This window comes from Schistocerca piceifrons, chromosome X, assembly GCF_021461385.2.
Source record: "Schistocerca piceifrons isolate TAMUIC-IGC-003096 chromosome X, iqSchPice1.1, whole genome shotgun sequence".
Taxonomy (NCBI): Eukaryota; Metazoa; Arthropoda; class Insecta; order Orthoptera; family Acrididae; genus Schistocerca; species Schistocerca piceifrons.
In genome coordinates this window covers 303,075,307-303,088,060 of record NC_060149.1, presented here as the reverse complement: position 1 = coordinate 303,088,060, position 12,754 = coordinate 303,075,307, and the positions used below count along the sequence as shown (strand labels likewise).

At 42.5% G+C, this 12,754-nt stretch overlaps 1 protein-coding gene across 1 annotated transcript in view; it reads right to left on the bottom strand.

Moving 5' to 3' along the window:
- LOC124722323 (nicolin-1-like) overlaps positions 1-12,754 on the bottom strand; it is a 145,677-nt gene that overhangs the window by 97,951 nt on the left and 34,972 nt on the right. The window contains exon 3 of the mRNA XM_047247501.1: positions 3,815-4,039. Within this exon, the coding sequence (XP_047103457.1) occupies positions 3,815-4,039 (225 nt within the window). The remainder of the gene's footprint in view (positions 1-3,814; positions 4,040-12,754) is intronic.

Genomic DNA, 12,754 nt, shown 5'->3' with positions numbered 1-12,754 from the left:
GGGCTTTACGGAGGCACATAGACAGTCGTTTTTCCCTCGCTCTGTTTGCGAGTGGAACAGGAAAGGAAATAACTAGGTGTGGTAAAAGGTACTCTCCGTCACATACCATACGGTGCCCTGAGGGGTATGGAAGTAGATGTATGAGATAATCCTCATAGACCACAATACGCAATTAACAATGTTTATAAAGCTGCTGGAAACTGTTAGGGGAGGCTTCTTTTGAAACCAGTCGAAGCACTGATGACAGACGTCTTTAGAATTTCGTCAAAATAAGGTGTTGACAGCTGCTCCCTGTGTGAATGTTAGCGGCCCTACTCTAAATAGAAGAGAGAGCGCCAAATCTCATTCCCTGTGAAGATTTTTTGCAGAAAACGTGAATCAGGCAACAGATGTTGAAGAAATCTCCAGCAGCTTCCATTCTTTTGCTCGTAAGTCACTCTGTGCGTCAGCATTCGGGAACAGGTATTTCATTTCTTCAAATCTTCATGTGCGATGACGTTAACCTTGTCCTTGCTGATCCCCAATTCCTCCGATAGCAATCTTAACAAGATTTTGCCATCACCTGTCGCACTGGCCAGATTTATCGATCGTTACGCTTGTTGACAGTAGACAGTGGCTTGGCACAGTAATAATTTTCTTTCTGTCCACTAATCGTTAGAACCAGCTATAAACACATTTATTGCTACCGACCTCCGTACCGAGCGAGGTGGTGCAGTGGTTAGCACACTGGACTCGTATCCGGGAGGGCGACGGTTCAATCTTGCGTCCGGCCTCCTGATTTAGGTTTTCCGTGATTTCCCTACATCACTTCAGGCAAATGTCGGGATGGTTTGTTTGGAAAGGCACAGCCGACATCCTTCCCTAATTCTATCGGACCGATGACCTCGCTGTTTGGCCCCCTCCCCCGAACAACCGACCACGCAACTGACTTCCGTCTCGTACAAGTACACCGATATCGCATCGTCCTATGGACGTTCCTCCCGATTTACAACAACATACCGTTCCTCTAGATCGATCGAAAGAAGTAGACACATATGTTTCAGGTTAGCGTGTTCAACACTACATCACACTTGTCGATGTGACGCTCGATGTACTTTTCACATAAACACTGTCATCTGGTAGATAGCGGTACATTTGCCTAGAGTTTTGAGACGTCCCTTAAGAAAGTACCTGAAAGCTATGATCTCTTCTGCTGATTTCATATGGATGGACAGTAGTTTCAACGATGTTAACTGTTAGTGCGAGAAACATTAAAATGAGTTATGATGTGAACTACTCACTTCTTCAGCATTCTTGATTCCAACTTCCTCAAGCTACTGTAAATTAATAACCTAACGATATCTTATTTATTAGCTATTGATCTCTTATTGCTGTGTAGGTGTTTCATGGTCCCCTTAAACCCTATATAGGATGTTAAAAAATATTGACGAATATTTTGAGGGACGGTCGTCCTAATCAAAGCATGAAAAATTAGACTAATAATCATGTGCCCCGAAAAGCATACTTTGTGAAACTTCACTAACGAGGGGGGCTCCAAGTGCTGAGGGGCTCGATGTAAAATCTATCTGTGACAATGCAGCCCTCCGCCTTCCAGCGTAAAAATTACAATCTCTTTGAATTTGATCGGCTATTGCCACACATGTTGGCATGCATTTAAGACGTAATCCCAAAGTTTCTGCACGTAGTTGGAGTTGTATGACCAGTGTCCCCATAACGAGACTCTCTGTGGTGATACGGATGCTCATGTTAATCTATCACCAAGGACACTTGACAGAACGTTGAGAAATAATGTTGATATTCTCTTTGGGCGACTGCGTTGGAATTTTCGTCGTCTCACACAGGAGTTGAACAAAAATATGGAAACACCGTGAGAAATTCTTGCTTGAACGTAAACACGGATGCTAGCCGAGCCTGCAGGTTGCGCTGACCACGAACGGCACCTGTGAAACGCCCTCCATACGTTGCAAGTGTCAGTCACCAGTCAGTGTCATTGTGAGTGTATTATGTCGGAGCTACGTGATTTCGTATGCGGAAAAATTGTTGATGTTCTTATAGTTGGTGCTTCAGTAACCAAGACAGCTGAAGTGTTGGTCTTTCAAGAGGAACGGTATCGAAGAGAGGACGACTGACAGACGGTCAGTGAAGAGCACTGTGACGAAAAATAAGAGGCCTGCAGATGCAAAGTCGCTGCAGAACTGAATGTCGCACTCGCGAACCCTGTCTGCAACAAAAGAACACGAAGGGTGCTCTATGAGCAAGAAATTGCAGGGCGAACTGAAACCAAAACCACTCATCAACTATGTGAATAAACGTAACAGTAAAATGTGATGCCGAAGCCACACAACCGGCACCATGAAGCAATGGAAGAAAGTCATTTGGTCGGATGAGCCTTGTTTCACATTGTTACCAACTTCTAGCCGCGTTCACGTCCCAAAAATGAAACATGGGGGAGGTTTGGTCATGATTTGGGCAGCCATATCGTGATTAGTCTGCAAGATCGCATTACTACCAAGAATTATGAGAGCATTTTGGCTGATCAGGTCATTCCACAGTACAGTATTTGTTCCCGTGTGGTGATTCTGTGTTCCAAGACGCCAGGGTCCCTTTTCACGCCGGCCGGAGTGGCCGAGCGGTTCTAGGCGCTACAGTCTGGAACCGCGCGACCGCTACGGTCGCAGGTTCGAATCCTGCCTCGGGCATGGATGTGTGTGATGTCCTTAGGTTAGTTAGGTTTAAGTAGTTCTGAGTTCTAGGGGACTGATGACCTCAGCAGTTAAGTCCCATAGTGCTCAGAGCGATTTGGACCATCCCTTTTCACGTAGCTCGCATTGTTCAGGACTGGTTTTCTGAGCATGAGCATAAATTGTCACATCTCCGCTGGTCACCATAGTCACTAGATTTCAACATTATTGAGTCTTTGTTGTCTACTTTGGAGCGAAGGGTACGCGGTCCCTATCCACCTGCATCGTCGTTACCTGATATTGCCACTATTTCGCAGGAAGAACAGTATTATATATCCTTTAAAACCATGCAGGACCCGTATTTATCTTTTCCGAGACGACTGGAGGTTGTTTTGAATGCCAACGGTTACCTTCGCCGTATTGGACATGGTAATGTGCTGTGTTTTTTGTGTTCCATATTTTTGTACACCTTCTGCATATTCTATAAAAATTCTCATTATCATCTCTTTTGTACTCCGCCTCCTCATTAAGTAAAGTCTTAGACGTAAACAGTGGATCTGCGCCACACTTTTGCAAGAGACATTGCGACAACTACAAAGTGCCACGGTGATCTTGTGGCCTAAGGGCCTCGACGTGCGGAGATGAAATGGATACAGCAGGTGTTCATGGAAGTACCGCCCAGATAAGAAGATGACTCAATCCTTCCTCTGCTGCTGATCTCACACACTGGTCCCAAGATTTCCGTCCACTGACTGTAACACATACTCCTACATTCAAGCGAACACACTCAGCGAGGCGTTCCGGCGTTAACCTTTCGTGGTGCTAGAGAACTGTGTCTATAATACTCTGGACAAGTCGACCGTACAGCTTATTAGACGGCACTGTGCGACATGAATATTTTTCAGCGTAGAGAGTAGGGAGTCAAAGGCTACTTCTACTTGCTAAACCATAGCAGAAAATCACATAAACCATCTCACTTGTGAAGTAGTAAAGTTGCACCGCTAACAAACGAGCTTCATGCACATAAATAACTCTGCAATGAAACGTATGTAGTGCACGTTTCAAATTACTGCAGTAGCTTAAATGAGTGATAGGGCATAATAAGTAATTTTGACAGAAATGTAAACACTTACTTCAGTAGCCGGGATTGAAAATAGGTCATGACTTCCAGGTTCAAGGTGAGGATTTGGCATGAGAATTCTTTGTGGAATTCCAACTTGCCATTCTCCTGAATCATCTTTGGCTGCTGAGGCAGCCGATGAGGACGCATTTGTTGCATTCGCATCTCCACTAACTGCAGTTCGAACTAGGACAGTCAACCAAGCAGTGTAATAGTTTCGGAATACTAATTCACCAACCTGTAACAACAAGGTGATATGGTTATTGTCAAATGTCATTTCACGTATTTTATCATTTCATTACATGATTAGTTTCATAAAACAAAACTGATGAGACAATAGGCAACTGCATTAGAAATATATTACACGGATTTTTAATTAGTTCTATGTCTCTATGACTATATTACTCATTACAGAAAATAATCAAAAAGTGTCAAAGTCTATAAACACAGACAAATTTAGCCAAGGCGCACGATAGTAAGTAATGCTCTAAGTATTCATGACCTGTAAGTAGTGGAAGAAGAGAAGTGTTATTGCATTGATATCTGTTTTGTTACTGCGGTATCGCCAGCTTGAAAATGCAAATTGTGAAAGACGTGTTTCTGACAGTTCTTTGGGTAAGGAGAGACAGTAATCACAGTTTTTAATGGCTAATTTGTCAGCGAAATTTATTTGGTAGGCTGTCAACATGATCTATTACAGCTTTAAGAACAGACGCTTGTGGTGACTGACACGCTTTAAATGTTCTTTGAAATGTTAAAAATAAATAACTATATGTGGCTAAAAGCCTCCAGACACTCACTGCTGTTCATTCATTTAGAATTATTAAAGTGTGGGACTTGCTTTTGCATCTAATACAGCGTTTGATCCTCAGAGAAGACATTCAACGAAGCTTTTCTGCACTAATGGGGAGAATTAATTTCCATTCTTCTTTAAGTGCAGGAAATAGTTGTTACTGGGATTTCCTGAAAGTTGATACGCAATCGACGCTGTAGTTTGCCCAGACATGAGCTATGGGGTTGGGATCGGGACAGTGAGCAGGAAAGTCCAGCAGATATGTGAAAACTATGATGTAACTGTCATTGTTTTGTGGGCTGGAGTGCTATCATGCTGATAAACAGTTTGATTGTCTCATTGTGGCCGCATCATATTGTTTGAAATGTTTTAATAAACACCGGCGATCATTTTTCCATCGCCAAAAACTTACAGTACGAATCCAAAGTAGGAAATACAGCTCAAGTCTCTTACAACAACTGCAGTGCACTTCAGTTTTAATAAACACCGGCGATCATTTTTCCATCGCCAAAAACTTACAGTACGAATCCAAAGTAGGAAATACAGCTCAAGTCTCTTACAACAACTGCAGTGCACTTCACTGTCGTTACAACATACTTGAATATTATTTGCGAAGTGTTGGTGCGGTTAATGCGGAAACTAACAAGTAAGCTTGGTCAAATTACAAGATAAAACCGTGTTCTCTGTGAAAGCAGCCCGCTGTCATTTGGTTGCATAACCGTAGAAAGCGACAGCAGAAAATGCGAAGGCACGCTGTTGACGTCATTAATTTGATTGACGAACAAAGGAAGAGAAAGAGTGTAACAACTATAACGGTGACTGGATGTTCTTCCAAGACAAGTACGGTAACGACAGTTTATAACACGCGAAACAGGGCATAGCCACACTCCCATTACAGTCACCTACACTCAACGGATCCACTTTAGGCATTACTGCCCCACATCGCCAGGAAACAGGCTATTATGCGCGGGGGAGGAAAACCTTTCTTAATTAGGAAGCTAAACCCATCCCTCCCCTCTGAATCTTCTAGCCAACAACGATTTGTTGATTCAGGGTATAGTTCACAGTTCATCATATCTTCCTCAGATTGGAAGGAGGAGATGAAAAACGCTAATGCTTAATTTCAGTGTGCTATGGACCATTTACAAGTACACAAACTTGTTATGAGTCAACTGTTTCTCCACATACTATTCTTTCTTCCTCCTTTGATTTCGCCCATCTGTGGACCACGCGAAGTAACTTCCTCGTGATGTAGCCCTCTTTGCTGTTCTTCGGTCTTTCCAGTATTTCTTCATTATTTCACTGTGTCCTTCTCTTCTTTCATCTGTCCATACAGTTATGCGCTTTCTGCCCTTTTCTTGAAAACCCAGGAACGTCCTAATTTTGTTTCGAAAGTAGGCCAGTTTAGATTTTCTGCTTTCGTAACGTTGATTTCTGCCAAGTCCTTTTTCACTTCCCTAAACCGAATGATATGCGTTTTGAGCTCTTTGTCCCAAGTGATCAAATGGTTTTTAGTAGCTCATTCCGAGCTCATTCGAACTAAATGGCCATAAAAAGAAATTCTCATTTCCCTGAGAACATCAGATGTTTTTTTATGTTTGAGTGAAAATTTCTTCATTATTTCTTCTCATCCACGTATTCCCAACTTTTCTCGGACCGAGTATTTTCCGTAGTATCTTCCTTTCTTTTTCCTCCAACACTTCAGTTCCACACTTTTGTTGAGAACTAAGCATTATACTTCATGAAGACACCTCGTTTTTATGACAGTGTTGTAATGCTGGTTTTTTATTTTTACTAAGAATGACTTTTTGTTGTAAATATTCTTCGTTAAATGACAAGCAATTTCCATTTTATGGGCTCTATTCTTGTTTGTTTCTTTATCTTGATCGTTTGGCTGCATTACTTTCGCTAAGTAATTAAATTAATTCACTTTTTGATTCTACTGAATTTTTATTCTTAATGTTCTTTACGAATTGTGTCTTCGTGAAAGAGATTTTTAATCCAGCCGTCTCTTTCAACAGGTTGATTTGCTCAGCTGCTGTATCGAAGTTGTCGAGAACTGTTGCTAAATCATCTGCAGAAGCTAGATAGTTGAGTTCGAGGGTCTCAACCTTATTTCATGGATCCCTTTCTCTTGAAATCTAAGAAGGATCTGATTGAGTGAGAGGCCGCAAAAGGTCAATGATATTAACGGCATTCCACGAGCCACATACACTATCTGATCAAAAGTATCTGGACACCTGGCTGAAAATGACTTACAAGTTCGTGGCGCCCTTCATCGGTAATGCTGGAATTAAGTATGGTGGTGGCCCACCATTAGTCTTGATGACAGCTTCCACTCTCGCAGGCATACCTTCAGTCAGGTGCTGGAAGGTTTCTTGGGGAATGGCAGCGCATTTTTTACAGAGTACTGCACTGAGGAGAGTTATCGACGGCGGTCGGTGAGGCCTGGCATGAAGTCGACGTTCCAAAACATTCCAAAGGTGTTCTATAGGATTCAGGTCAGGAATCTGTGCAGGCCAGTCCATTACAGGGATGTTATTGTCGTGTAACCACTGCGTCATAGGCCGTGCATTATGAACAGGTGGTCCATCGTGTTGACAGATACAATCGCCATCCCCGAATTGCTCTTCAGCAGTGGGATGCAAGAAGGTGTCTGAAACATCAATGTACGTCTGTGCTGTGATAGTGCCACGCAAAACAACATTCATGAAAAACACTACCACAACATAACACCACTGCCTCCGAATTTTACTCTTGGCACTACACACGCTGGCAGATGACGTTCACCGGGCATTCGCCATACCCACACCCTGCGATCGGATCGCCACATTATGTACCGTAATTCGTCACTCCACACAACGTTTTTTCAGTGTTCAATCGTCCAATGTTTACGTTCCTTACACCAAGCGAGGCGTCGTTTGGCATTTACCTACGTGATGTGTGGCTTATGAGCAGCTGCTCGACCATGAAATCCAAGTTTTCTCACTTCCCGCCTAACTGTCATAGTATTTGCAGTGGATCCTGATGCAGTTTGGAATTCCTGTGTAATGGTCTGGATAGATGTCTGCCTATTACACATTACGACCCTCTTCAACTGTCGGCAATCTCTGTCAGTCAACACACGAGGTCGGCCTGTACGCTTTTGTGCTGTACGTGTCCCTTCACGTTTCCACTTCCCTGTCACATCGGAAACAGTAGACCTAGGGATGTTTAGGAGTGTGGAAATCTCGCGTACATACGTATGACACAAGTGACACCTAATCACCTGACCACATCGAAGTCCGTGAGTTTCGCGGAGCGCCCCATTCTGCTCTCTCACCATGTTTAATGACTACTGATGTGGCTGATATGGAGTACCTGGCAGTAGGTAGCAGCACAATGAACCTAATACGAAAAATGTATGTTTTGGGGATGTCCGGATACTTTTGATCACATAGTGTATAGTCTACCATGCAACCACAACGTTGGCCGATAGTGTCAACACGGGGCGGGTCTGGAGGTATCCAATTATGAGCACAGCATGAGGCTACGGAACATAGCTGAACTGCTTAGTCGACGATTAACTCACAAAGTGTAAAACCATAAATAAAGCAAACATCGCATTATATGTACAACAGCTTTCGATGTCGAAATTTCGTCAGAAACGAACACAAGAAATTTCGCAGAGAGATAAAGAAGTGGCAGATAAAATATTAGCGTTTCTGCAAGATGAGTCAGTGGAAAGTGTTGTGTCGTATATGCTCAACTGGACAATGTACATGACGATTACAATGATGATGATACGTGCTTAACATGTGAAAGTGATATTGAAACAGGTGTCGAGCCATGTAGATCATCATCGTTGTCGGACAGGGAGCCAGAAATCCTGTCTCTAGTAAAACGTAGTAAAGAATAATCGTTGTCCAAGGAGCGGGCACTAAGCATAATCATGTATATGGAACATCGCACAGACTTTGAATAAGTTCGCAGCAATATGACCGTGTAGTGCATATGAAAAGCTACGGATATTCAAGGAAGAACAAGACGTACTTGTTATAAAAATTGGTGTTTGGGCGTTTCAAGGATTCTCGATACAATTTACAGGATGCTCATGATCGTGACCTACTATGTTATATATGTCAAATTGCGTGCGACATACATTACAGTGATTTCAAGGGAAGCGGCGGTGGATGATTGCATATCTTCAAACAGTGCTACAGAACAGGAGGACGTAAGATAAAGAAATTTCAAACAAAAACTTGGCGACGCACAGCAAACTGCTGACTCAGCCCAACAATTTGTAGATGTGATAAACAAATATGTCCCATCGTTCAGTACGGAATTTCTTTTCAACTCTAACCATTCGGGATTTGCATAGGACACGCGTATGAAAGGAGCCCTGGGAATTAAAGGTACGAAGAGAGTTGTATCAAGATCAGCTAACATCAATGGCTTAACACATTCGTATACAAGTACGCCGACTATTAATCTGGATGGTAAACTATCTGGAAAGTTATTTATTGTGCTGCGAGAGGTTGGAGGTGCTCTGTCCCCTACGATTCTTTCTCGTGAGTGTGATCTTGCAAGGGCACAAGGGCATATTTACGTCACAGCAAGCAAGAGTGGGAAAATGGGCTTAAGAGAACTACAGCTATGGTATGAGTACTGCTTTTGGACAATAGCTGATGAAAATAACAAACTTTTGCTTCATTACTGGTTTGCATATAAAAATCATACTTCTTTAGAGCAAACTACCGCTTCCGAAAGGTGTGTGACATTGTAATTCATATCACCTGGCACCACTGGACAAATTCAGGCTCTGGATGTTTGCTTTTTCGTGTCTATAAAACATATTATAGCACTATCTGCAGCTACGCCTTAAGGGATAGCCAGTTTCACAATAAGCACCTCGACAGACGTTCGCATTCAATTGTATGCCATCACATTCCATCAGTTCTCATCAGTCCGTTACACCAATATGATTCTATATTCATTCTTTAAGAGTGGACACCTAGCTGAACGTCTTGCATAGTTTGTAGCTCCCAAGGAGTTCGCCTGCGGTCTTGATGGTGGTAACCTTTGTGATCACTGTCATGCGCAATTCTTCATTCGGCGTTCATGATGCAAGTTGATGGTTTGTTTAGAATATTCCTTGACTGTTGACGATGTCCATTTTGTGAAGTATAATATATACATCTCATAGAAGGTTCTGCACCTCCTAGACACTCATTTTCTGTCGCTCTGCTGATGCACATGGTGAGTCATTAGCAGCTAATATTTTACCTATCAGAATTGTTCACACAAAACTTCCAAATGAGCCTTACTAAAAATTGCACTTGTGACCTCATACTCAAGGGATTCCTTGTAAAATTCCGTTCCCTTATTACCTTTCCCAAAATGTAGTTGAAGGGCAGTGGGGTAGGTCATCATCTTCCCTTACCCCAGTTTTTATTTAAAATTGTTCTTTTAATGACTGACAGTTTTTTCTGTTCCAAATTCTTCTAGTATACTAAAAAGTGCTTTCTGTATACTGAGTCGTAGGCTTTCTGGAAGATTATAAAGGTTACGACAAGATTTTTGCTCCTTATACATTAGTTCCTTCCTATTACTTTCAAATTCATAATCTACTCTCCGCAGCGACGGCCCTTCCTAAATATCCTTGGTATTCTCCGAACTGGCGGTCTAATTGCTCTTACAAACGATTTTGAAGGGTTTGGATAGGATTTTGTCCATAACAGTCACTAAAGAGCTTTCCCTAAGGTTGTAAACATCTGCCTTATTTCATTTCTTGTGTAAAGGATGTATGAGAGTGCATTTCCATTCTTTTGGAATTTTCTCATTGTACCAAATTTCCCCCTAAAGTTTTTCTATCACATCATTGTTGGTATTTTTCTATATCTCTACAACTGAATCTTCTCCAGAAACATTATCTTTGAGTTGTTTAATTATGTTCTGTATTTCAGAATCTGGTGGTTTTGAATTTGGAATAATATTCTCAGGTTCTTGAAAGATATCACGCGTTTCTCACAGTTGAGGAGCTTTTTACAGTACTCCGCTAACAAGTCACAGTTCTCTTCATTATTTATAGCTAGTGCGCGGTTTTCTCTTTTAAAACACAGACTTTGCGGCTGCTACTTCTTTACTTTAATACTGAAAGTTATATAAAAATTTCTTGTTGTTGTTTTCTGAAAGTCTCCTTAAATATCATGTAGAAGGGTCTTTTCAAAATTTCTCTTATCAGGTCTCAAAATTTTTGATATACACTTTCTTTCTTTCCCGTATAGCGCTTTACAGCTTTTATCACACAGCGCTGGACTTTAAATATGAGAAAGAAATGGTAAAGAACTTAATTTTGCCAGCGCGATTCCATTTTATGATGGTCTGACGTGGACGACTGTTAAAGGACACATGAAGGCAACGTAAGACGTTCACGATCTACCGAGACAAGACTATCTTAATTAAATTTATTTTCTACTTCGTCCCGTTTTAGGCTTGTGCACTACTCCAGTGAATAGATTCCACTGCTTAAATGCGATTCTGTTAGGTGTGCAGAATACCCACGGATACCATAACTTCTTGAGTTCCTCGGCCGTGGTTAAATCACGTTGGAAATAATGGCCATAAGGAACACAGGCAGTTTATTCTTAACACGGGACATCTCACCTAATTTTGCGTCCTCACGTTGCTACACAGATATCACGAAGCATAGTGACATGACTGATTCTACGAGAGAGTGCTGAAAGGCAATGCCTCCGACTTTTTTACGACAAAACTCTTGAAGCGTTTTAAATAAAACAAATGTTATTAACATTCAACTTCTTTATTCTTGGTGTCTACATACTTATTTCTGAACACGGTCACATTGGCGATATTGAAGGCATTAATAGTGTAACACGTTCTGTTTCTTTTAGTGCATATTGTGGGAAATTCTTAAAAAGAAAGTGTTGTGAAGTAAAATATCACTGTGGTAAGTAGCTGACGCGATTATACCTATAAACAGACAACTAGGCCAAGTTTTCACAGCCAGTGTTCAGCAGTTTTCCGATTCTTACGATCCACTTACCGTGTCTCAAATTACTTGTCTCAGAATACTATACCTCTACAGCGTTAAGCTGCCATCCAGGTTTAGGTCTCTGTCGGTTTCTCTTCCGGCGAATGCTACACTACTGGCCATTAAAATTGCTGCACCACGAAGATGACGTGCTACACGTGCGAAATTTAACCGACAGGAAGAAGATGCTGTGACATGCAAAAGATCAGCTTTTCAGAGCATTCACACAAGGTTGGCGCCGGTAGCGACACCTAAAACGTGCTGACATGAGGAAAGTTTCCAACCGATTGCTCATACACATACAGCAGTTGACCGGCGTTGCCTGGTGAAACGTTGTTGTGATACCTCGTGTAAGGAGGAGAAATGCGTACCATCACGTTTCCGACTTTGATAAGGGCCGGATTGTAGCCTATTGCGATTGCGGTTTATCGTATCGCGACATTGCTGCTCGCATTGGTCGAGATCCAATGACTGTTAGCAGAATATGGAATCGGTGGATTCAGGAGGGTAATACGGAACGCCGTGCTGGATCCCAACGGCCTCGTATCACTAGCAGTCGAGATGACAGGCATCTTATCCGCATGGCTGTAACGGATCGTGCAGCCACGTCTCGATCCCTGAGTCAACAGATGGGGACGTTTGCAAGACAACAACCATCTGCACGAACAGTTCGACGACGTTTGCAGCAGCATGGACTATCAGCTCGGAGACCATTGCTGCGGTCACCCTTGACGCTGCATCACAGACAGGAGCGGCTTCGATGGTGTACTCAACGACGAACCTGGGTGCACGAATGGCAAAACGTCATTTTTTCGGATGAATCCAGGTCCTGTTTACAGCATCATGATGGTCGCATCCGTGTTTGGCGACATCGCGGTGAACGCACATTTGAAGCGTGTATTCGTCATCGCCATACTGGCCTATCACCCGGCTTGATGGTATGGGGTGCCATTGGTTACACGTCTCGGTCACCTCTTGTTCGTATTGACGACACTTTGAACAGTGGACGTTACATTTCAGATGTGTTACGACCCGTTGCTCTACCCTTCATTCGATCCTTGCGAAACCCTACATTTCAGCAGGACAATGCACGACCGCATGTTGCAGGTCCTGTACGGGTCGTTCTG